General features: G+C 41.0%; 1 protein-coding gene across 2 annotated transcripts in view; it reads right to left on the bottom strand.

Annotated features, from left to right (window-relative positions):
- Positions 1-25,098, bottom strand: part of CHN2 (chimerin 2) — a 296,459-nt gene that overhangs the window by 104,891 nt on the left and 166,470 nt on the right. For both annotated transcript variants that reach the window (XM_035020820.1, XM_035020818.1), the window contains 3 exons: positions 10,573-10,604; positions 6,626-6,739; positions 4,549-4,834 (listed from right to left, as the gene is read on the bottom strand). In XM_035020820.1, the coding sequence (XP_034876711.1) occupies positions 4,549-4,834; positions 6,626-6,739; positions 10,573-10,604 (432 nt within the window). The remainder of the gene's footprint in view (positions 1-4,548; positions 4,835-6,625; positions 6,740-10,572; positions 10,605-25,098) is intronic.

The following is a 25,098-nucleotide window of genomic DNA, read 5'->3' as shown; positions in this document are numbered from 1 at the left end:
TTGTGAGGCTTCTGCCAGTCAGCGAGGCCTGGAGATCTGTTCCCTGGTGTGGCTACGCCCTCCGGCTCCAGGGTAGTGGAGGGAAATGTAATGTCATTGCTGGGCAAAGCTCTCTGGCAGGCTAGCTGGTTCTTAGGGTCGAAACAGCAAAATAAACAATGAGAGGATCCCCCAGGATGTGAAGAAGAGAATTATTTCAAAAAGGAAAAAAGAAAGGTGGACTGGGGTTGGAGAGAGAGTGTTCCTGTCTGATACAGCTCATCTGCAGAGGAGGACGTCCTAACCAGACTCAGAGCCCTTCAATCAGGGAAAGGTCACTCTTCCTGGTTTCACAGGAAGACAAGCAGAAGCCAGAGGGCTTCCCTGCTGCCCTAGGAAAGCAAGAGGAATCAGGGAGTTGGTCTTCACAGCTTGAGAAAGCAGAGGTGGGGTGGGGGGAAAGGCATGGAACATGGGGGGAGGGCTGGGCAGGATCCCAGGGGAGCAGTGCTAGTGAGGAAGCGACAGCCAACCCATTTCCAGGACAGTCACATCAAAGTCTTTATGTGGTGATTTTGGTCCTTTACCCTCTTCTGGCCACAACCTTAAAGGCTGCTACACACAGACTCTTTGTTAGGCATCCAAGGGAGAGATGAAGGGAAAAGGGAGCTCTCAGGATAGGGAAGGGGACCCGTGCAAAGGGGTGGGAAAGACGGTCTGGGTCCAGAGGCTGGAACAGCTTGCTCCGTGTGTGTGTGTGTGTGTGTGTGTGTGTGTGTGTGATGCCTTGAGTACAGAAGATGTTTTATTCGGGGTTTGCTCTAGCATATGTGAATTTAAAACCTAATGCATTTTTTTCTTATTTAATTTTTTGAATAGAATGCTGCATTTATGGTGGTTCAAAATTCAAAGAGTATGAATAGTAGCAGGGAAGAATCTCCTCCCACCCTTATTTCCCAGATTACCCGCCTCACACACACACACACAGGCAACCAATGATACTAGTTCTTGTATCCTTCAAGGGACAGCTTATGATTTTGCAGGGAAAAAACACGTAAAACCATTTTTCTTCTGGTTTACACAAATGAAACCATATTATACACACTATATTGCAAGTTGTTTTTGGCATTTAATAACTCCGGATAATCTTTCCATATCAGTGCATACGAGTATCCTTATTCTTTTCTGTGGTTGCATGGTATTACTTCACATGGGTGTGCCCTAATTCATCGAAACAGCCCCCAACTGATGGGCATTTAAGGCTATTTTCTAACTTTTGCTATTAGAAAAAATATTGAAATGAATCAACTGATAAGCTATAATATATTCTAAACTCTGCTTTTATTATATCAAGGATACGGATGGTTTTTCTCCAGTAAAACGTAAATGCAATTCAATACGAGCAAGCCAAATTTATCCAATAAACATGTGCCATTGAAACACTTTTGTCACATATATTTGATTCAGCAGAGTATCCTTAGTTATAAAAAAAGCTTGTTATAATTAGTAATAGCAGTGTGTTTTTAAAAGCAGATGATGGAAATATTGAGTGATTGTTAGCATCAACTGACTGAGCGTGGGGAGAACCAGGGGTGTTTGCTTAAAGCAATAAGGGCAATAGGAACAGAATGGAGCCTCGCTGCTCTGTATGTTTAGGAAGCTCTGAACGCGGGGCTCAGAAATCTGGGTTTGGTTCCTCACTCTGCCACTGTGACTTTTTCAGTGAAGTGGGGACAATGATTCCTACTCTATGTATCTGGCGAAGTTGCTCTGAGGATAAAATGGGAAACTACCTCACATGTGTGAAATCTATAAACTATAAATGCCTGAACCAATGTCAAATTCTATTGTTATCCTATTGCTTAGAGTGCCGGTTTTGGAGGTCAGTAGATAATCCACCTATGGAATCAATTCTGAAATAAGTTTCATAAAAGAAATTACACCGGGCATGACCATTTTAATTAAATGCACCAAATGGTGGCCCTTATATATCATAATGTTTTAAAAATCAATTAAATAAGGAATCAGAAACGAAAGAGATTGCTATTGGCTAGCTACCACAACTTTTTTTTTTTGCACCCCCCCACCTCCCTGCCTCATTTACAGTTATTAAAATCAAGTTCACTGCTAACCACCTCGACAGGAGATAAATCTGGAAACCACTCAGTTCTGATGGGGTAGGTATTATCTTTATGCCAATTAACACTGATAATATTCTTGGATTTTCAGGTACCACTGTCTCTCTGGATTCATTTGGAAATGATCAATAAAATAAATGGGTGAACAAAGTTTAAGTACTCTGGAAAATGAAATGCCGGGCTGTCTGGGTTTGAGAATTATTAGGAAACCTACCCATTTCACTCATTAAAACCTCCACGATGCGCCATTATCGAAGCAGACAGGTGCCCCGGGCACTTCTCAGTCAATCCATTCAAGTTTCCGCTACCTCTTTTCTAGTCTCTGCCTCCATGGCAACAGTCCACTGACCTGCCCTTCAGGGAAATAGAATTTCTGGCAAGACTGAGACTTTTAATAATTCCACTTGTCAATACAGGTCAGAGAGAAAGAGATGGATTTGTACCAAGTTACTTAACAAACTCGCTGACAAAATGAGCAACCTCCAGCAAATGACCAGACCCAGCGTTCAGAATGTCCCCCAGGAAAGCCAAATGTTGCATCATTAGTCTCAGAAAATTCACACCACCAGCACCTGTCCATCAAACCCTTCCCTGTGTGTGGACTTCTTCTTTCAATGTTTTCTTTATTTACCTTTTCCTAGAAAGGTGAAAGTGTCCTGGGAAGCTCATCTAAAGTGATTATTAATCTGATTATTAATTTCCTCCAAATTTTAATTTTAATAAATACAATACAAAATGATCTACAACGAAGGGCATATTTTGTCCTGCAAGTTTCCTTATGGGAATATCATCTAGAAATATCAGTTTTTTGTGACCAAACTTCCCTCTTGGCGAAGGACAAGGCTCTAGAAATATCTACTCAGTACCCAGAATCTAAACTCTCATCCCAAACATACAAGAAGCACTCTTTCTACTCACCTCTCTCCCTGGAAATGTTCCACTGTGTAGCCTGCCGTTGTAACAGGTTGCCTTTTTGGCGGCATTACTCTCTGACTCGGAAATATAAACACCGCTTCAGAGATTTATTTTTACAATTCATCTTCTGATTTGTCATGGCTGGGAAGGTCAGCTTCCAGATTTTCTATTCTAAATTACTTTTGAACAGATTTTACAAACAGACTAAGGAATGGCTTTTGCCTGGACCGGAACAAACTCTGAAAGTTGGGGCTCATGTCCCCTCCCTTCCTCTTGGTAAAATGTAAACAATTAGAAAACCCACCATTTCCCAAATCAATTATATGTAAAAGAATGACAGGTGCCTTGGAGACACTGGAGTTAGAGAAAATGGCAAATAATTTTTTCATGGGCCAGCTGCTCAGCTGATGTGATTTTGGGGAAGGTTTTACTAGGCTCTGAAATCCAATCAGCAAATCAATTAAGATCATGCCCGTCTCTGCCAACAGGACCGCCGTGCGGCCTATCTCTGCCCTCCTCCTTATTCCAGTGATTTCTGGTGTGTCCCTGTCCCAAAGCCAAGGGAGCCAGTCAACCTAAGGTTCCTTTGCTTTATGCTCACACTGGACAACAGGGGAGGGTGGGGGCGCCGTTCCGGTTTAATTAAGGATTAGCGATCACCAGAAGGAGGATTGCCCACCATTCTGCTCCCCCCCATTTATATCTGTCCCAGTCCAAGCTTGCCTTCGACACTGGGCTCAGCACAGACTCAGTGGGGGCTGACCAGTAGGACTGGCTGTCACTTTCTTTCAGCGGAAAACACACAGGACCAGGCAAAGCAGATGGTTCCTAAAGGGGCACATCCAAAAAATCTGCTAGCAAACTGTGGTGGTGACTGTCAAATAAACAGCAACTTACTGGAGGGGAAAATCAGATCTCCCCCGCCACATCCTGCCACCATCCATGCAGCTTGAACATCGCCCACTTAGGAGTTTCTAATCCTCAGCGAGGCAAAGGACAGCCCGTCTTTTAAGCCTCCCAGAGATAGCCATCCTCCCCGATAACGCTCCCGTATCTGTCAGTAAAAGCTGTTATCTAGGTAAGACCACCTTCAGGAGGGCTGACCTGTGCATCACACATGGTCACTCGGTCCTAAGAGAAGCAGACACAAATATCACGATTTTGCATAGTTAGGTGGACATAGAGATGGCCAGTAGGGCCTCAAATGGAATTAAAACCAAGGACTATTTTCATCATAAAACATTAATAAAGTGTTTTTTTCAAACTCCGAATAAACCCACAAATAATTATTTGTGAAGCCCTCGCTCTGACTGTATGAGTTTGGGCAAATGAATTCACACTTCCGGGCCTCCGTTGAACCGGAAGATTTCTAAGGTCCCTCCTAGCAGAACATTCTAGATTTCTTTGGGTGGGAGTGGGTCTCTTCCAACATTCTGGCCAATCACATACATAGTTAATCAAGCAGTTATTCAGCATAGATTGAGCAGAGACTGTTTCTGTCACACACGTAGCTTACCTTTTCAACTGCTGTGTGTTCTTCATTTGTAACGCTTGTTTTTCTTGATTCATTTTTCGACCTGCTCAGCCTCCTGGATACTTTTTCTCTGAGTAGAGTGGCATATCCAATGTGTTCATAAATGGGGTTTGTGGTCATTTTGGAAATGTATTCAGAAGCTTTTGTTTCTATGTACAGTGTTATCAAGCCATCTGTGACCAGATCGTGAATCGATTCAAACCTCTTCTCGCCCACAAAGTGTTTTCCATCATAGAAGAGCCTGTAGTTTAAAGTCTGGTTTCCAAACCTGTCCCCAAGAGAAAGAGAAATCACAACAGTGTTAGAAGTAAGAACATGGAAGAACAGTAGCAGCTAACACTTTTTGAGTGCATAATGTATGTCAGGCACTGAACGAGGCACTTGGAATGATTTTTTTTTTACCCCCCCCCCCATTTAATTATCATAGTTTGAGACAGGTAGAATTATTGTCCTGGTTTTATGTCTAAGAAAACTGAGATTTGAAGAGATCGTGTACCTGCTTGAGATTACACCCCTGGAGAGAGGCAGGGGTGGGATTCAACACCCGGCAGTCATATGGTGTCACTGGATCCTAGAAATCACTAAGGCCGTTGAGTCCTTATTATTCTCATTTGTAAATGTGAGAGGGTAGAGCCTGGTTTACATATATTTTACTTTTAAATTTTCTTGATGAAAACTAGCCCTGGCTCTCTACCCCTCCCCTATACCCGGCAATTGCCTCTGCAGGGGAAGCTACCACCACTCGCCCTGATGTCCCCTTATTATGACATTTTTGGCCACCACCAGCAGAGCACCTCATGCCTCCCACCCTAGTTGGTGCCACAGAAGGGAGATGGGGGGAGCTGGGCAAAGTTCCCTGCTGGAGCGGCCACCGCCAGCATCCCAGGGATCTAACCTATAAGGTCCTCCCTCTTTAGCACCAGCTGCGCCCTCTTGGCCTTGGTCCTGTATCTCACAGCCCGTGTTTGGTTCCCCGCTGGGACTGCCTGTGCCTGCTGCTGGAGGGCTGGGGGATAGGAAAATACTTTGCATACCTAGAGCACTTACTAGCTTTTGAAGTACTTTCTTATAATGACATCATCTCAGATATGTTCAAACCATCCCTAGGTGCAACTTGGGAAGTAGCCTTTTATGGCCACAATATTGAGGTGTCACCTGGAATATGCCATTGTGGGCCGGCCTGGGAAGTGTTTCCATTAATACCATTCTTTCTATGGAGAAAGGTCTTCCTAATTCCAAAGAGTTCATAAATGAACTTTCAGAAGACAATTCAATTCTGGAATTGGATGCTTTCCCCAAACCTTATGGGATTGCCATAAGGATCAAATGGCGTCAAATATTTGATTGAGTTTAGGAAAGTGCAGAAAATGCAATGCTTTTCTGGCCCTGTGATTTCCAGTTCTTGTGATTTTGTGATAAAAGGCTCAAGAAAACTCTGCTCTGATGGCTTGCAGGCATGGAGTGCCATGACTGTCATTGGGAGTGGATGTGACCCTTGGGTCAATGTTAAACCCCGAGAGAACCCATGGACAAACTCCACGTCAGTCCAGGCACACATACACAACATGAGGTGAAGACTTTTGACAAGGGCTCCCAGGAACTAACTGAGGCAGAGGCGTTGCTCCCTCAGCTGGATCAGATTTAGGCAGAAGTGGCTATAGGAGCACTAACTTTCCAGATAATTCCCCAGTTTACTGTATGTGCATAAACAGAGCCTCAGTGTGCATCCTACTGATAACATCGGTGGCCTAGGAAGTGTATAAGCCTCTAATATGCTACTTGTACTCCGTAAACAAAACAAAAATGAAAAATCAGTAGGGGGAGAGGCTGGTTAATGGGTAGAGTTTCTGGTTGGGATGATGAAAAAAATCCTTCCAGCCCATAGTGGAGATGGTTGCACAGCACTAAGAATGTACTTAACGCCATTGAATTGCTCACTTAAAAATGGTTAAGATGGTAAATTGTATGTTACACATATTTTATGGCAATAAAAAAAAGGGAAAAAATTAAGTGCGGTCACTTGAAGAGCAACAGCAACAATGGATGAAATCAGGTTCACCTTAGAGCTAACGTGTAGCATCCTGGCTGGCGTTGGCTTTCTCTAAGAATGTAGGCGCCCTCCACGCCTCCGAGAAGCTCATCTGCCTGCTCCCGGGAGATGATCCCGTGAAACCTGAGGAGAGAACGGACCATCTTTGTTCTCAACAGACCTCATACAAACTATGCACCACAAACAGCTGGGCTAAAAAAGATGGCGGGGCCACCCAGAACCGACTGTCCCCCACGTGGATGAAGAGGGGAGTAACTACCATATATCTTAAAGATGCAGTTGGAACTGCTTCTCAGCAAACACCCAAACTTATAAGAAGTATTCAGGTAGGCAAAACAAAATGAAGAACACCCAGTCCAGCTGGCTCTCTGCTCTTGTCTTTGCTCTCAAGCTGAAAGCTAAAGTCAAAACAAAAGGCCAGGTTATGGCCCCTTCTTTAACCATGGGGAATAACAAAAGAGCAATTACCAATTTAGCTCTCAGCTCAAACACAGAAACTATGTATTGTCCGGATTGCTAATGAACACTATTGATTATCAACTTGCTTACTTCAGGTGCAGGGTGTTGTTAATTTTAGAGGCTCATTCTCTGGAAACAATAGCCAGCTATAATCAACATTCTTCCATTCCTTTTAATGTTGAGAGCAATCGCTTCAGGATATGTTTGAAAAAAAATGTACCTATTGTTCTTTTTAAAAGATAACGTTTATTATTTTTTTTCTGCAATTTTAAAAATAATACACATGCATGTAGAAAACACAGCATATCTAGGAAGAATGCAGGCTTGGCTAATGACTGCTTTGCTCTGGAGGCACATGTCCGAGGCCTACAGAGTAGACAGTGACTCCTGGGGAACCTTCTCTGTTGTCTTGAAGCAAAGACAGCTCCCCACCCCACCACCACTTACCAGAGATTTGATCAATTCATGTTTCATAGGAGGGTGGGGGAGCTGGGTTGGGGAGTGAAGCCAGTGCTGAGGGACCCCAGGGTCCGGGGGGAGGGAACAACACCCTCTTCCCAGGATTACCCAAACTTGAAGATCTTTGGGGAATAAATTAGAGAAGAAATTTTTCTGGACAGAGAATCCCTTCACCTTCCTGGAACCGGAAAGGGGGCGGGAGGGGTGGAGTTGGCTAGACAAGTTTTGGCCTTCTCCCCCAGGAATGTGAAGATGAAGTGAGGACAAAGGTAGCATGATAATAGTTTGGGGGTAAAATGCTATTGCAATATTTATTTCCTAATTCCCTTCTGTCCTTCTTAACAAGTAGACCTTATAAACTGAAGCTTTTGTCTTAGGGGAGAGAAGCCAGAAGAAGCTGTAGCTTTGAGATCCAAAATCAACTCCCAAAAGTCTGACTCAGTGACAAGGTGAGAGAAAGAGGTTTTCTGCTTTCCAAATTTTGGTTTTAAATCTCAAAAGTCAACACGTGGAGATCTTGGAGCAGAACTTTTCTGAAGTGAGGATGGATGTGGCATATAAGCAACCTGTCTGCCCCAAAGAGACCTGTGTCCCCTGTTCTTGCAGGAGGGAGACTAGGAGGAATTTGGGCAGAGCTCAGACTCAAGATTGGAACTGGTGGATCCCAGATGACTGTATGGGGATCTCGGAGCCAGAGCAGAGGTGTTGGGGGCTTTGACTGGGCATGTGGCCACTGAACCCTGTGAACCTTGTGGGAACACCTCCTATGCAGTATGAGCTGGGCAGGATGGATGGCCTGGGCCGGGAGACCTGAGGGAGCCTCACAGACACTGGGCCAGTGGACATGTGTACGAAGAGCATGTGTCTGAGTGTGATTATGAGAGAGAGCATATATGTGTGTGTATGAGAGTGTGTGTGCACATGAGAGAGAAATGTATGTGTATGTGGTGACAGGGACATGGTATGGAGTAGGAGGGGCACTGGGCATCGGAAAGTTTCCCACAGTGGAGTCAGAAAGGACACAAGCTGACTGTGGGTCAGGGCAGGGGAGGGGATGACCGCAGCAGGATGAGGCACACACAGCAGAGGGCACAGGAACCTGACTCCCTTGCCCCAGGCCACTGTCACGGAGGAGGGACACCCCAAACAGGCAGGTACTGTGAAAGCATCTCATCCTTAACTCCCTCGACACAGTTTAGCTGATAGCCAGCAGCAGACATAACACGTCAAGAACCAAATTGAACTCAATTGTTCAAAAGAAGAAAATTACAGTTCTGTGAATAGCTTATGGCTCATCACCCCCTTTATGCATGGGTTTAAAAATATCCATGATATATATATCTTATGATCCCCTCCTTGTAGAAAGAAAGCATCATAGAGAAACACCAGAAGAGATGAAGGGGAAAAGTTAGCAAAGATTTTTTTTCATGGTGAGCTGAGGATGTTCTCCACCTTCTCTACCTATATATTTTCTAATTTTCCCAAATTAGCGGGTATTAATTTATTCATGTTTTAAGAATAAAATTCATACCAAAGCACAGTGGGAAAATTCAAAAGTTAAAAGGCACCTAAGAGGTAAGAATGTAAACATTACAGAGTAAAAGCTCTCTTCTCCTAAAGGTATCCATTGTCAACAGTTTCATGTGATTCCTAGTAGGAAAAAAATGCATATATGTTTCCTGAAGAGAGCATTTATTACTTTTCAATGGACCAAAGCCTCTCAGAATCTGAAGTTTTTAAGCTAACTTCCCTCTAATGCAAAATGATCCTTTTTCTGTCCTTAAGAAAATGTTTCTTTGCTGTCCTCTCACTATGTAGTTTGTGTGGCTTGGGGGTTGGAAAACGATTAACTAAAACGTTGTTCAACAAAACTTTGACAAAACAAAGAAAATGCACAACAGAGTTCCTTTTTGTCCCGTTTCGTAGGCTTTCCTTTCTCTTTTTCTTTATTAATTGTGCTCTCTGTGAGCAAAAATCCCGGTCAGTACACTGAAGGAAAAAGAGCATCCTAACTAACTAACTAACTAGGTTAGATGTTAGGGACGTGAGGATGGCTGAAAGCAGAGGCCAGCATTCCTGGACAGGCATTCCAGGGGTCCTGGCTGAATTCCCAAGGCTGGAAAGGAAGGTTCAGAAATGCCATTGGGAAGTCACTGCTAGGCTGGGACACATAAGAGGGTCATTGAGCACGAAGATGAGGCCCTGATGGGGAAGTGAATAGAGGAAGAAGGTTTGGATTGGCCAGGAGGGCTTGGGACGTGGACTTGTTTGAAGACTGTGGCTCATAAGGCCTCCAGGTTGGACGTGGGAAGAAAGGGATTTGGGCACTGGACCCCCGCACGGGTTGTTCTGCCTGTGCTTTGTAAGCTATACCACACAGCACGCCACGCCACGCCACGCCACGCCACAGCCTGAGACTGAGACTGAGACTGAGAAGGCTTTCTACGGGATGCCTGTTTGCTTTACAGTAGGCTTCTGAGGAAGTAAGACAAAACAAGAGTTGAAATTAAGAGGAAAATGGGAGGAAATAATCATTGTGGTATTGAGGCAATTTGGCTAATCTATCCGAGCCAAGAGAACTCATCATTTAGGTTTTATGAGCCTGCAGGGAAATGGGGTGATTTCCCCGTATTGCCTTTACTGAAGTACGTGAAAGTAAGGAATTCAGCCACGCGGTTTACAATCTTTGACACTCTAAATGTTTACATAGCATCAAGGTAGGAAGTGAAATAAAATACTAACAGCACCTCAGTCATGGAAAAGCCTGCCTTAGGTTTCAAATACTTGAGGTGCTCAGTGGCCGCTTTGCAGGAGAAAACTACAGCAGGAAATAATCCCTCCCACATTCATGGAAGCCAAGCACTTGAGTCTTATAAAGAAAATTCAATACAAAGGGGTCTGATGGCATTTACCCTTAAACACTTGCACAATGGACATTTGATGAAGACTATATATTAGAAGATTTTTAATTTTTAATATTTAAATGACATAAGAAATGACTATTACATTATTAAAACAACGAATAGCATGATACATACTCTCTTCCATAATATTTTGGTCTGTTCTCCACCTATATTAAAAAAAGGGAAAATATTAATAATGCATTTGAATTCAAATCAGAGACATAAAAATGCTACTCAAATGAATATAGCTAATCCTGGTAGTAATTTTATTACAGTTTTTATTCCCCAAATCAGAGATCCATGAAACCACAGAGTTAGCCAACGCATTCCTCTATCTTGGATAGGATGATGTAGAATCATCATGTTTCTCTAATCATTAGGCTCATTCTCCACCTAAACCCAATCACCCAATAAAAGAATTTTCAAAGGAAACAAAGAAAAATATTAAGAAATTTATAAAGATATTACAAGACATCATCCTGAAAAATAAAATGAATAAAACTTCAATCTTCATCCAACTGTTCCATTAGGTATTTATAAGAATAAGAAGTGCACCTGGATTTAAAGTTTCATTTGGTCTCTTTCCAGATAAAATCAATATTCTTATTTTTAAACAAATGGCGAATGGTCTGAAATTCACTTGATGCCAGAGGTACAAGATACAGAGGACAAGATTTGTCCTTGACTAAAGGACATAAGCTTGACTTGACTAAAAATCATAAGCATGCCAGAAAATATTTTTCAATCACATTTTGAGCTTGGGGATTATCACACTAGATTTTTATCAACTATATATGATAATCTACTTTCATAAGAACTTTGTTTTCTTGTGTTCATGGTGTTAGAATGGGTAAGAAATGAACATGAATTCTCATGCTCAGCTTTTGTTCTTCTGGCCTAACTCCAGGGACACTGAAGATATAGGAGAGCGACATTGAGTTATGGATTCTCATTGAGGCTTATGGCAGCAAGTTTATGTTTATTTACTAGAGTAAAATGGGGGTCTAGTAGCCCTTTCTTTGTCGTCATTTCTGTCCACAATCAAATGGGCAGTTTTCTCAGCAGGGCTCACAGGCACAGTGGTAGGATTTCAAGGTACTGGGCAGTTTCCTGGCTCCCTCCATCCTCCAAAGGATGCAGGGGATCTGAGAGGGCATTCAGGAGCCATGAAGCAGAGGAAAAGGCTCAGAAAGGGGGAGTCAAGGACCATATTCACAAGCCTGCCTTGGACAAGCCTCACTGGCATAAAAATCATCATCTAGACACGTCTGAATATGTTCACTCTTCTGTGCATTTCACACTTGAAAAGCACTGAACCAAGAGAGGGTATTCATAACTCTTAATCTTCAAGGTTTGAAGTCTGCTCAGTGTCATTTACAAAGGAAGATCTAAATAAAATCATTAATAGAAGCACAAAGTGTGTAAAAGACACCTTGTTATCTGATGTGTGCTGTTACTCTATATGCTGGTAAGCTTTTTAATATGAGTTGAATATTTTGCCATTTATATCATTCTATTAGCTTTCAAAGTTCTTTCATACTTTTATGATACTGTAGATATGTATCTGCAACACCAACATGCCATAGAAGAAATTTAAACCAGAAAAGTCAGTGGAAGTAAAAAATATACAATGGGTAAGATAGCTCTCCAATCTTTGAGAGTCAATATTCCATTCCTTTGAAATGATTCCCTGTATATAAGGACAACTTTATCTCCATCTTTTTGGCTGAGCCATAATACACATTTGCAAATCTGGGTGTAGCTCCCAGCCCCATTCCCCACTTCTCTCCTCTTATCTCCCCCAAAGGGAAGAGTAATTCATCTGACTTCCCAGATGGACAGCATGGGAGATAGAGCCTACTACTAACTCCTGGCATGCAAATAAATAGTTCATGAATGTTGAATCTGACTCCAAAGAAGACAACAGATTGCTTTCAGTTCATTAATCAATCATAAAAATATATGGCATGCTTACTACGTTCAGGGCTCTGTGTTCAGCCCTGTCATCACTCATGAAACAATAACCTCACAGGTGTGGAGAGGAAAGGTCTGAGCTGCTCAGGGGTGTTCTGCATTTGCAGCAGAGGAAACCAACCTGAGAAATCTAACATAGGCCCCCAAATAGAAAAGTCAGTATTTATGGTGCCTTGAGGGATACGAAGTAAGATCCTGCCTGGAGGACAGTTTGATCTAATTGAGGGACAAATCTGCGTATGAAAACCACAAGACCATACAAAAGCACTGAATTGTGTGGGACAGACCACACATGAAATAGAGCCTGGAATAGATCCAAATATTGCATGGATGTATACTAAAACATTACTCTTTGTTTATCTGAAATTCAAATTGAACTAGGCATCCTGTTTTTATTTCTTTTTTCCTAAATCTGGCAACCCTACCTAGGAAGAGAGGAAAGGTGAAAGTCAGAGGCAGTGAAGAGAGAGGATGTGGTCATTCATCGGGTCACTGCTCCCCCTTGCTTAGGGCTGTTTTGATAGCAGTCTGATTCAGTCTTGGATGCCTTTGTTGTCTCTGCCTTTCTTAAAGATAATATAGCTGTCCTTGTTAAAGTGAGAGAGATAGTGGCTGGGATTAAAACAACAACAAACAAACAAAAACCTATTCTTTTCCTAAACTTTTTTTTCACAGGGGTCTAAACATAGTCTCTCTCTCCACACTTCACTAAGCTTTTAACCAGTCAAGAGCTTAAATTAAGTTAAATGGCCCTAGAAAAATCACATGTTTTCAAGGTGGATAATAGATCCAGACAAGCTGAGCATCAGGACTCCTAGGAACAAAGGACCTGACTAGACAGACTAGTAACCTCTACACTGTGACCCAGTAATACCCGGAGGAAGCTTGACTCAGTCCCCAGGTGAGGCTCTGTGTCAGCCACTGGGAGAATAGGACTGACCTATGAAATGTGGATTGATTAAAGAAGATGTAGCACTGAATTTCAGTTTCCAATTGTACGAGATTCTCTTCAGTGAACAAGACAGAAGACAGTTGATAAATAAAGAGTAAGGCAGCTCGGAAGCTCCTCTCACATTCTCATTGAAGATTATCTTTGTTAAAATCAAGAACTTGATCAAAAAATAGAGGGCTAATTTAGGTAGTCACATGGATTCAGCAAGGGGCAAAAATGTAACAAATCCCAACATGAAAGAAGGTTGGTTCTGGAGCATTCCTGCCACTGATTATCTCAGGACAACAACTGGAGTTGGACAGCCCATCACCTTGGTGAACCTGGTCACTGTGGAGATGACTAACAGAAATTGGATCCGCAATGCCTGCTCTTGGGATTTAGTGCTCCAACTCCAAGAAGTGAAAGAAGCCCACCATCTTAAGAAAACAAAACAAAAAAATATAGTAACTTGTGGATAAATTGCTGAACCCTAAAATACTGGATCCTTAGATGATCTACCTGGCTCAGAAAGGAATACCTCTCTACGGAAGAACACCGAGCAGATGATCAGTGAAAAAACAAACACATGAAATGGGTCTTCCCAAAGCACAGGTATTCGGTATATCTGGTGTAGCCATGCAGATTCTTTTTAAAAATATAATTGAAGATTTTATTCTACATAGGCATCATCTATGGGAGGATAGTGCCCCAAGGTGGGCAATACTTGCCATTGATGTCAATGTTGATCATAACGTTTTGGAATTCCTCTTTTGGAACTTTCTTAAGACTTATCACGCTTTCTCTTGAATATCCTTACAGCTGCCTTTCTCAAAGTGTGGTCTGATCATTCAAAACAGAAACTTCAGTATGCTTATTAAAGATAACAGATTAAGAACCTACTATTACTCCCTCCTTTAGACCAAGTGAACCAGAATTACTGAGGGGGGTGCTGCTATTTGATTAAGCTCTAGATAATGCTTAAGTGTACACTAAAGTCAGAATCACCAGTATATGGAAACAACATATCTGTTTTTTGAGTTGAGAGTGGCTGTTATTTCAGCAAACAGGCAGAAGTTATTCAGAGCCAAATTCGGTAAAAAGGGAAGTGATCCTACCAGGAAATACATTTGAAACAAAAATGAGAGGCATGATCCTAAGATAATAAAATCTGTACTGTATCCTGTTCTGAAGGTGGTGTTTTGTTTTTTTTTTTTTTTTAGATTTTATTTCTTTATTTGACAGAGAGAGCCACAGAGAGAGAGGGAACACAAGCAGGGGGAGTGGGAGAGGGAGAAGCAGGCTTCCCGCTGAGCAGGGAGCCCGACGCGGGACTCGATCCCAGGACCCCGGGATCATGACCTGAGCCGAAGGCAGACGCTTAACGACTGAGCCACCCAGGCGCCCCCTGAAGGTATTTTAGAAGAGACATTCCCAACATTCTCTGAGCAATGGGACCTCAGCAGAAATAAAACATGGCTTCCCAAGATGATGGACTGGAAAGGGACCACACTCACATAATATACGTATTAAAGTAAAATCTATTTTATGACTTTACAGTCACACCTCAAATATAATTATTGCCAGTACTGTGACTACTGAAAATGGTTTTAGTCCCGGCTAATCCTGTTCATACCCTCCACACACTGTGTTCCTACTGATCTACAGCCAATGCAAATGTTATGGCTTCTTGCCGGAGGGTCTCATCACTCCACATTCATCCGATGCTCCAATCAAACAGAATTACTTGCAGTTCCATAATTTGCTCTCTCCAATATGTCCCCTGTTTTTCATGTTCTTATTTAAAGATTCTGAACTTTCTTTTAATAAAATAGGGGCAGATCACGTGATGGTTGAAAGGGCAGGCTCTAGATTCACACTGTCTGGCTTTGATACCAAATCTGTGTATCCACAAGCAAGTTACTAATCTCTCCATTCCTCTGTTTTCCTCATCTTTAAAATGGACATGATAATAAAAGTACACCTGCCTCACTGAGCTGTTGTAATAATTAAATGAGTAAATACGTGCAACGTGCTTGTAGCAGTGGTTGGGACACAGAGCAATTCAATGATAATTAGCTATTACTGGTATCCAGAAAGGGCCTCCCTGCACAGGAAGAAAAGTTAGGCCATTCTTTTTTTTAATTATTTATTTTTAAATTTTTAATTCAAGTATAATTAACATACCGTATTATATTAGGCCCATTCTTTTCTGTGCTCTCACAGCTCTTTTTATATTTTAAAATATATACTTGCTCGTTTCTTCTCTAACTACTTTATGAGTTTTTCGAAGCAGCAATTTTGGTCTTCATCATCATTATATTCCCAGGATTTTGCCTCTGGTCTGGCACAGAATGAGTGTAGTTCTCTGAATCTAATCCACTCTTAAAAATGTGTCAGGCAGCAAAGTGTCAAACAACAAGAGCCTATATCCCATTATTTTAAATAGAAAAAAGTAATTTATTCAAAAATATCGATTTCCCAAATATTACTAAAATGCCTTTAAGTAACTACATAACAATCTGATAAGGATTTCTGCCTACTATAAAATATTTAAAGCCCAATTACATAGTTGTTTAACACTTAACAGAGTAATTAACAGGTATATTGGTATGTAGTCCACTGCTGAAGAGAATAGGAACCTCATTATCCTATACTGAGCAGGTACTATAAAAAAAATACTGTCTGGGTTAGACCTGCATTGGTAGTGCTCCCTGGTATCTGGCCTAAACAAATACCAAAGGGCTAATCCCTCAGGGAAAAAGTAGAGAGAATTATGGATATCATGTGCAATGTGCTTAAACACAAAACCAGGTCGATCAGGAGAACAGAGATACTCGAGAAGCCCCCTTCCGTCTCCTAGCTCCCTGCTCCTCAAAGCGTGATCCTGGGACCGGCAGCACTGGCCTCACCTTGGAGCTTGTTAGGAATGCAGCATCTGCGTTTTGTAGGGAAGTCATGGGCACGTGAAAGTTTGAGAAGCTGCCTATGCACATGAGAATGTATCATACCAGGTGAGAACTTGTTATAGCAGGTTTTGAGCCAGGAGAATGATTTTGGCTAAAACTTTCTGCTGAGTTGCTATAGCAGATATTCTGATAGAGAGTGTTTGGAGAGCAAAGGATGCCTGTGCTCATTATATGTTTGCGGAATGAGGCAAAGATTATGAAGGCAGAGCCCTGGTGTCAATTCAATTGCTGTGTGACCCTGAGTAGGTTATTAAACTGCTTTGCATCTCATTTTCCTCAATTTCCAATAAAACTGGGGTTATAAAAATGTACTATTTTAATAAAGCTCAGATGAGATAACGCACGTAAAGAACTGTAGGGCTGGGAACACCATGGTAATAGGTTAGCATTTACGCAGTGCCACCCTGTGCCAGCAACAGTCCTTAGGCTTTCACATGTGTGTCTGTCTCATTGAAGTCCCCAAACAACCCTATGAGGTAAGTGAGTGCCATGATTTTGTAGACAGCCGCTAAATAACTAGCCTGAGGTCATGGAACTGGGAAAGGGCTTCAGACCCAGCACAGACACCTTGAACGACCGTGATTCCCAGCTTCTTCGGAGTAAATACCAACCAATGCGAATGCCTTTGTTGGCAGGCGCACAATTCCCCCCTTTGGTCACATATTAGATCATCTGAATTGTCCTTAACTTTTCTTTGCCAGGATTGAACACTCTAAAATCTCTTTGGAATGAACTGAGTTCTGTCCATGAGTTAACAAATGAGAATTTGTCATAAATTTGCCTACATGTAGTGATACTTCGGGTCTCTCAACTGTTTCCCTGTAATTTAAAATTTTATGTATTCCCAGCTACCTGGTTTATTTTCCAATTTATTCTTCTAATTTTAAGGAATAATTCTCAGCATTTTGCAAAGCTTGAGAGAACAGGAGGGTGACAGCTGCATAGTGAGAGACAGGAAGCATAATCCTTAAATGAGTTTGCTTTATAGTCAGATTATCATTGCCTAGATAAACACAAGTTCTTTTATATTCAACACAAAGACATTTAAAGGATATTGTGAGTCCTCTGTAAACAAGGTTTCCAATTATTGAAAAAACAAAGCTTTTATAATCCCTCAGCAGCTGGTATATGTTAAGTTTTTACTTAACAGAAATAATTTTAGAACCCAATTTAGCAACCTCCTACACCGGGCAGTTAGACTTCTGAATTTTCTGAGATACAGATCAAGTTCAGGAGAAAAGGCTTTGATGGGGGGATTTATATTGGTGATGTTGGGCACTTTTATCCAGAAAAAAAAAAAAAAAACGGATAATTCCCTTCTAATTAAAAATCAAAGTTCTCTATTGAAAAGGACAGAAAGAAAATGCAAGTACTGAGATTTATATTCTTATAGTCAAAGTGCATAGTATACAATGAAAATTGAGCAAACTTCAAAATCTCCTGTTTCTTTTCATCTAGAATCGAAGGCCTTCTTTTTCTTTACGGCATTACTTTAAGGCTTCTAGAATTCTGATGGGGCACTGATGGGGTAAATTCCTTCCTGTCTTGACTGCAATGTATTATAGAAATATCTACTGGCTGGTCTTTCTGTAATAAACCTCCTTAAAATGTTACCAATGGCTTTCCAAAGTTCTGTAAGTAGATACAAGTCAGGCACTTTAATAACCCAGCGTAAATATTCTGCTAATTTTTAGAGGTACACAGTGTATCAGATTAGGGGTGCTCAGGACCAGAGCAGTTCCCATTCATTTAGTTTGTTTTCTGTCTCCTTTTTTTTTTTTTTTTTTCAGATTTTCCCAGGAATTGTGATGTGAAAATCAGTCATAATATTAGAACAAATAAGAAGTAAAAGAATTTTCTTAGACCAGTGGTTCTCAAGTGGGAGGGTGGGTGGTGTTTTTGTTCCCCGGCGGATATTTGGCAATGTCTGGAGATAGTTTTGATTGTCACGAGGGGAGGGTGCTATTAGCATGTGCTGGGTAGAGTCCAGGGATGTTGGTAAAATCCTGCAACGCACAGGACAGCCCCCACCCTCTCCTACAATAAAGAATTATTCCAGCCAAAATATCTATGGTGCCGAGCCTGAGAAACCCTGTTTTAGACAAAAAAGAACTTTGGACTCATGAACATTCCCAAGAAAGATTATTCAAAAAAATTTTTTGGACCAAAACACAAACAAGCAATAAATACTTTAAATACACAAAGTAAAGTGGAGTAAAAAGAAGATAAGAAGAAATATTTATGAGAACACTTATAATTTATAAAATTAGCTTTTAAGAAAAGACTGACCCTTCCAACTACTCAGCGAAATAGCTCAAGTAAATACCAAACTGAATGGACCAAATCTCAATAAGATAAAGAAGGGAACCCCCGTTCCTCCCTTGAAAAAATTGTAAACAACCTGAAATACAGAAAATATTAAGAAAAAAATTTAAGTTATTACTTGAGAGTAACCATCCATGCTATGCATACATGTGAACTAATGTTTAAATCCCTTACTGCTATGGGATTTCATGCCTCACAGCATGTTCCTTTGAAACTCTGCCCTGATCACTGGGTTGGAAACAAAACTTCCACCGCACATGGCTTCCCCAGTCCCAGAGGAACCTCTCTGCCCCGGGGAGCTGAATGGCTGGCTGTCCAATACCTTAGCAGTGTCCTGAGGTTTCATTATATAGGCAACCATACAAAATATTCATCATAAAGGAGGAAGGTGAATTACCCAAATTAGCTGTGTTTGGATTTGAAAAATAATGGCAGGGCAACTACACCCAGACACGCACATTCAAATGCCCCACCTCGCACATCAGCCCTTTTGTTCCTGGCTCTGGTTTTCTCCAAGTTCAGACCTACTGACACTGACTTAGAACCTGGGAGGGCAGGGCTTGGGACGAGCAGAGCAGGATCCAGCACTTAACAGGCACCTTCAATATGTGTGCTACAGTTCTCCAAAAAGGCAAGTCACACAGCACTTGATATTCCCTTTTTGCAGATGAGGAGAGAAAAGCCCATACGGTTGGATTACTTGAAGATCACACAGTGGCATGGAGAGGAGATCCAAACCAACACCTGATGGATGCCGAAGTCCATAGTCTTTTTTTACACCAAAAGGAAGAGAAATTGTCCACAGGACAACAGAGGTGATGCATTCAGGAAAATCATTGATTCTGCTATAATAAATAGGTGGATTGACCCCCAAATTGTTAGACTCATAAAAGTGCCCATTCTGGAGACCTGTGTGAGCTGACTCACCAGCAGATATTCTATTACGTGTGATGGCCAACCTCCTTTACTCTTCATCCCTCCGAATGGTACCACCAGATCATCATCCATCCACCTACTGCCCAAGCTAGAAACTGACATCCCAGACTCCTTCCTCTCTCCCAATCCCACCTGTATTCTGCCACTAAATCCTGCCCATTGTATGTAATTCCTTACTCTTGAAATGGTCTCTTTCTTTCCATGTCCACTATACTATCTATTCACCTGAACCCTTGTAATAGTCTTTTTACAGGTTTTCCTGTCTATACTTTTATCACTCTCCAATCTGTCTTTCATACTAAAGTCAGAAAATGCAAATCTCATCAAGTTCTCTGCTCAGAATTCTTTACTGGCTCCCCATTGCCAAGTAGTCAAACCTACACAACTCAGTGAGTCTATCCCAAACCACCCTACTTATAAGTGGTACCTCTTCACCTTGGCATACGCCCTATTTTCTGCCTTATTTTTTCCCATGACACTTGTCATCATCTGAGATACTATGTATTTTACTTGCATGTTTATTGCCAATCTTTTTCTTTCAAATGGAAACTACACAAGGATAGAAACTTTTATGGTTTGCTTATTGCTATTATCCCGAGTCTAGAACACAGCTGACACATGGCAGGTGCTCGATAAATATTTGTTGAGTGAATAAATGAATGGCAGACAGGATTTTCTAGAATGGTCTTGCTTGTGTATCCAGAATATGTCCCGACCAGCACACACACTCTTGCCCTCCACATCCTTATTCCCCAATTCTTTATGTTCCTGCCACAGAGATCCTTGTAGTTTCTGAAACACATCCTATTTAGTCATACATTCCAATCATTCTTTGGATGGGATATTTCCTCTGCTTGGAATTCTAATACTTGCTCTCCAACCCTTCTATGCCTTAACCTGGCAAAATCTCACTGATCTCAAAAATAAGGGGAAATTGTCTTTTTATTTATTTATTTTTCAAGTATAATTAACATGCAGTGTTATATTAGTTTCAGGTGTACCATATAATGATTCAACAATTCTGTACATTCCTCAGTGCTCATCACAATAAGTGTACTTTTGATCCCCTTCATCTATTTCACCCATCCCCCACCCGCCTCTCCTCTGGCAGCCACCAGTTCTCTATATTTAAGAGTGTTTTTTCGTTTGTTTTGTTTATTAAATTCCACATATGAGTGAAATCATATGGTATTTGTCTCTCTGATGGACTTATGTCACTTAGCATTACACCCTCTAGATCCATCCACATCGTTGCAAATGGCAAGATTTCATTCTTTTTTATGGCTGAGTAATATTCCATTGTGTATATACACCACATCTTTATCCATTCATCTATTGATGGGCACTTGGGCTGCTTCCATCTTGGCTATTGTAAATAATGCTGCTATAAACATAGGGGTACATGTATCTTTTCAAATTTGTGTTTTTGCATTCTTTGGGTAAATACCCAGTAGTGGAATTCCTGGGTCATACGATAATTCTAATTTTAATTTTTTGAAGAACCTCCATTCTGTTTTCCACAGTGGCTGCACAAGCTTGTATTCCCACCAATTGTGGATAAGTGTTCCTTTTTCTCCACATCCTTGCCAATGCTTGTTATTTCCTGTGTTATATATATAATATATATATAATATATATATATATATATAATATACACAAAGGAATATTACTCAGTCATAAAAAAAGAATGGGATCTTGCCTTTTGAGATAATATGAACAAACCCAGAGGGTATTTTGCTAGGTGAAATAAGTCAGACAGAGAAAGACAAATACTATACAATTTCACTTACGTGTGGAATCTAAAAAACAAAACAAATGAATAAACAAACAAAAAGCAGAAACTGATCCGTAAATACAGAGAACAAGTTGATGGTTGCCAGAGGTGGGGTTGGGGGGATGGACAAAATGGGTGAAGGAGAGTGGGAGATACAGGCTTCTGGTTATGAAATGAATAACTCATGGCAATAAAAGGTACAGCACAGGGAATATAGTCAAGAGTATTATAATAGTGTATGGTGACAGATGGTAGCTACACTTGTGGTGAGCATAGCGTAATGTATAAACTTGTTGAATCACAGTATTTTACACCTGAAACTAATGTAACATAGTATGCTAACTATACTTCAATAAAAATAAATAAATGGATAAATAAATAAATGTAAAAAAAGTAAATATGAGGTAAAATGCTGCCATCTTGGGAAAATCTTTCCTGGCTGCCTCAAACCAGCTTAGGTATTATTTCTTATCCTCCCTTTGAACTAAAGGCCTGAGTTAGGGCCATAATCTTAGTGGAATTGGGATTGTTGGTCTTTATGACCTCTAGAAGTGAGCTCCTTGAGGGAAAGGCTCCTGTCTTTCTCTGTTGTCCTGATACCCAATAGGGTATCTTGCACGGAGCTCTGCTTCAATAGAAGTAATTGATTGTCTGAAAGACAGCTCTGTTGGAGTTGATTCTTGCATGCATGGCAACAATACAACAACAGTAATAATTGCTAATAGTTATTAAGAACTTTTATTGTCCCAAGGCATTATCCTAAGCACTTTCTTTACATATATTAACCCATTCAATCCTCATGACTATCTAGTAGGTAAGATCTATTACAACCATTTACAAAGGATGAATTGAGATAGAGAGAAGCAGAGTAGAAAAGCAGACTATATTATCCTGGGGCTTGGACTCTAGCCATCACACTCTATTGCCTGGAAGTGCATCAGTTCTGCTTCCTGGATCCCTGGAGATGTCCTGCTTCACATATCCTTCCCAAAGCCCTTTCTTTCTATTAAGGTAATTTATTCATATCCTTCCAACTACCCTCTATCCCCCATCTTTTTTTTTTTCCTCTAAATTTAGCCAGAATTGATTTCTATTGCTCACAATAGAATCCTAAGTGATATTCCCATTAAATCCCAATCTCCAAGGCTGGAGCCAGGGTGGCTGTAAGGTTTACCAAGCTCTACAGGGAATTCTGACACACATATTAGTACTGGGAAGCACAAATTTGGACAGCAGTTCCAAAACATGGAGAGAATGAATATCTTCCTGGAAGCTTGGGATATCTTCCTAAGGCTTCTATATTGATTTTGACCCAGTCTACATGGATTTTGATCCACTCTATGTGGATTTTGATCCTTTTCTCACTGTAGGCTTCCAAGAACTCCCAAAAGCCTATCTATGGGTGGCACTCATCTCTCTAGCTGGCCCAGAGCATCTTCCCAGCAGCTCATTCTGACCCAGTCTTCGTTGCTACATCTTCCCTGGCACTCATTTCTTGGCTTTCTGTGTTGGCCCCCACCACTCACCTTGAGCCGTCCTTGTGAGGACAACCCAATTAGGTATACTGCTCTGACTCTGCCCTATTACTGTTGGCTAGGTCTTTGTATTCATCCTCTGGCATCCTGAAGCCACAGCTCCACATAAGATGGCTCTTTCCCTCCATCAAGCCAAGTCCCATGGAGGTCAGCCATGTTGGCCAGACTGGCTGGCTGGCCTCCCACCAGGGCAGGAGAATCAAACATGATGGGTCCATCTGTCCATCCTCCTGATACTTCCTACAGAACAACACTGTATTTCAAAATATCCCAAAAAGGAGAATCAAAATTCGGGACTTAATCATGGGTAGAAATTTTAGGCTAACATCTAATCTCATATTCTTCTTGCTTAAAAATACATTTTCCCCCTTCCTTTGGTCTTTGGTGTAGATGAAAACCTGAGACTATTCTCTATAGGATAAGGTTTCCACTATTAAAAGCCATCTCCATGTCACCTAATTGCTTGTTCTTCCTCCCTAAATAATTCTTGTTCTTTTAACTTTTTTTTAATAGATCTTATTTCCAATCCTTAATTCATCTTCATTATTCTCCTTGGAACTCTTTTTAAATTCTCCAAATACCTCTTAGGTTCAAAAAGCTTGAAGTACCCAATAGAATTGAATCAAATCAAGGAAAACTTAATGCTGCTATTAAATTTCTAGGGGGGAAAAAAGATTGGGCGAGTATATTCATTTAATTCCTCATTCTTGTTAGTAAATTCCTTCCTTCAGAACTTAATGGTGTTTGGTTTAAGTGGTCCTGTATGTACTTTGGAAAAGGTAAAGAATGCCCATCATTCTCTTTCTTCTCAGTTTTTTTCTCCCTTCTTCTAGAGTAAGAGTATTTCAATCTAAGTATTCAGTGTAAGTATTCAAATGCATGTGTTCCAACTGATGAATAAAATTAATCCACCTGAAGAAAAAAAAAGGCGGACAGAACTAAGGAGATGGTAGAAATGAAAGATTGTCTAGCGAAATGTCCTCAATCTTTTTTGCATTATAATCTTTCTTTGGAGCCATTTTACATGTGTTTTTCCTTCCTAATCATCTCTCCCAAATGGAATTTTAATACTACAGATAGACTGTATGTCTATTTATGTTTTATATGTGTATCTGTGCTTTACACATTAGAAGAGTGTGCTCCCTTAAGAACTGATGTTCCCCCCTCGCCCTTGGGGTTAATATCACCCCGATTGAGAACTCATTGTCTGATGAGATCAGTGGGGCTTTCAGAATGCTTTTAACATTCGTTGTCCCTCCAGGAAGGTGGAATATGTATCTTTGCCTCCTTCTTATAGACAAGAAAGCTGCAGTTCAGAGCGGTAAATTAGTTTGCTCACAGTCCTACCCAGGGCTAACAGCAGATTTAGGAAACGCAGTCCCTGCTTTCAGATCCAATACTCATTCCTCTATACGGTGATGATGTCATAAAATCTGGAAGTCTGGTCTCTATTATTTTAAAAAATTACCTAAATTAGCATTTCTGAAAGAGGCACTCCCCACTAAAATAATTCCCCATATGGTAATAAATAAGAGTGAAAGTGCCTTATTAATAAATGTCCTTGCTTTTGAATTCTTTTTCTGCTGAATTAGTCCATGTTACAAATCCTTGAGTTAGCTTTATGGTGCTTCCAGCAGCCCTGACACGAGACACGCTTGGGCTGTTCAGGGCCGTGCACCCAAGAGATTGTTTTTGTTCCCTGGGCCAGGGCACATCCTGCCATTGCTCTTCTTGCACAATCTTTGTTTTTTCTACTTGACCTTTTATTACAAAAATGTTCATACATACAGAACAACTGAAAACTTTTACAGCAATCACTCATGCACACCACTTAGATTCTATAATATTTGCTGTACTTGCTTTATGACATACCTATTTATTCATCCCTTTGTCCATCCATTTATTCAACTTTTTTAGGGGATGTATGTCATAATAAGTGGCACACATAGCCCTCTTTCCCCAAATGCGTCAGCATGCAAATCATTCATCAGAATTCAAGAACATACAGACTTTTCATAGGAGGGTAATACCAGTTTTGTTCCTGAAATTAAAGAACGCAAGTTTGTTTACATGTTCAGGTGGCATTCCTGGATCAACAGATTCTACATGCCTCTTTAATTTCCTGCTTATGGATTTGGCCACCTTTTCTAACAGGCTACCATTTCTTGATGGGAGAAAGTGGCCACGAGAAAGTTGGAAAAGAATACCTGCTTATTGTCA

This window comes from Mirounga leonina, unplaced genomic scaffold (assembly GCF_011800145.1).
Source record: "Mirounga leonina isolate KUSES-001 unplaced genomic scaffold, KU_Mleo_1.0 Mir_174, whole genome shotgun sequence".
Taxonomy (NCBI): Eukaryota; Metazoa; Chordata; class Mammalia; order Carnivora; family Phocidae; genus Mirounga; species Mirounga leonina.
This window is presented reverse-complemented; position numbering and strand designations above follow the sequence as displayed.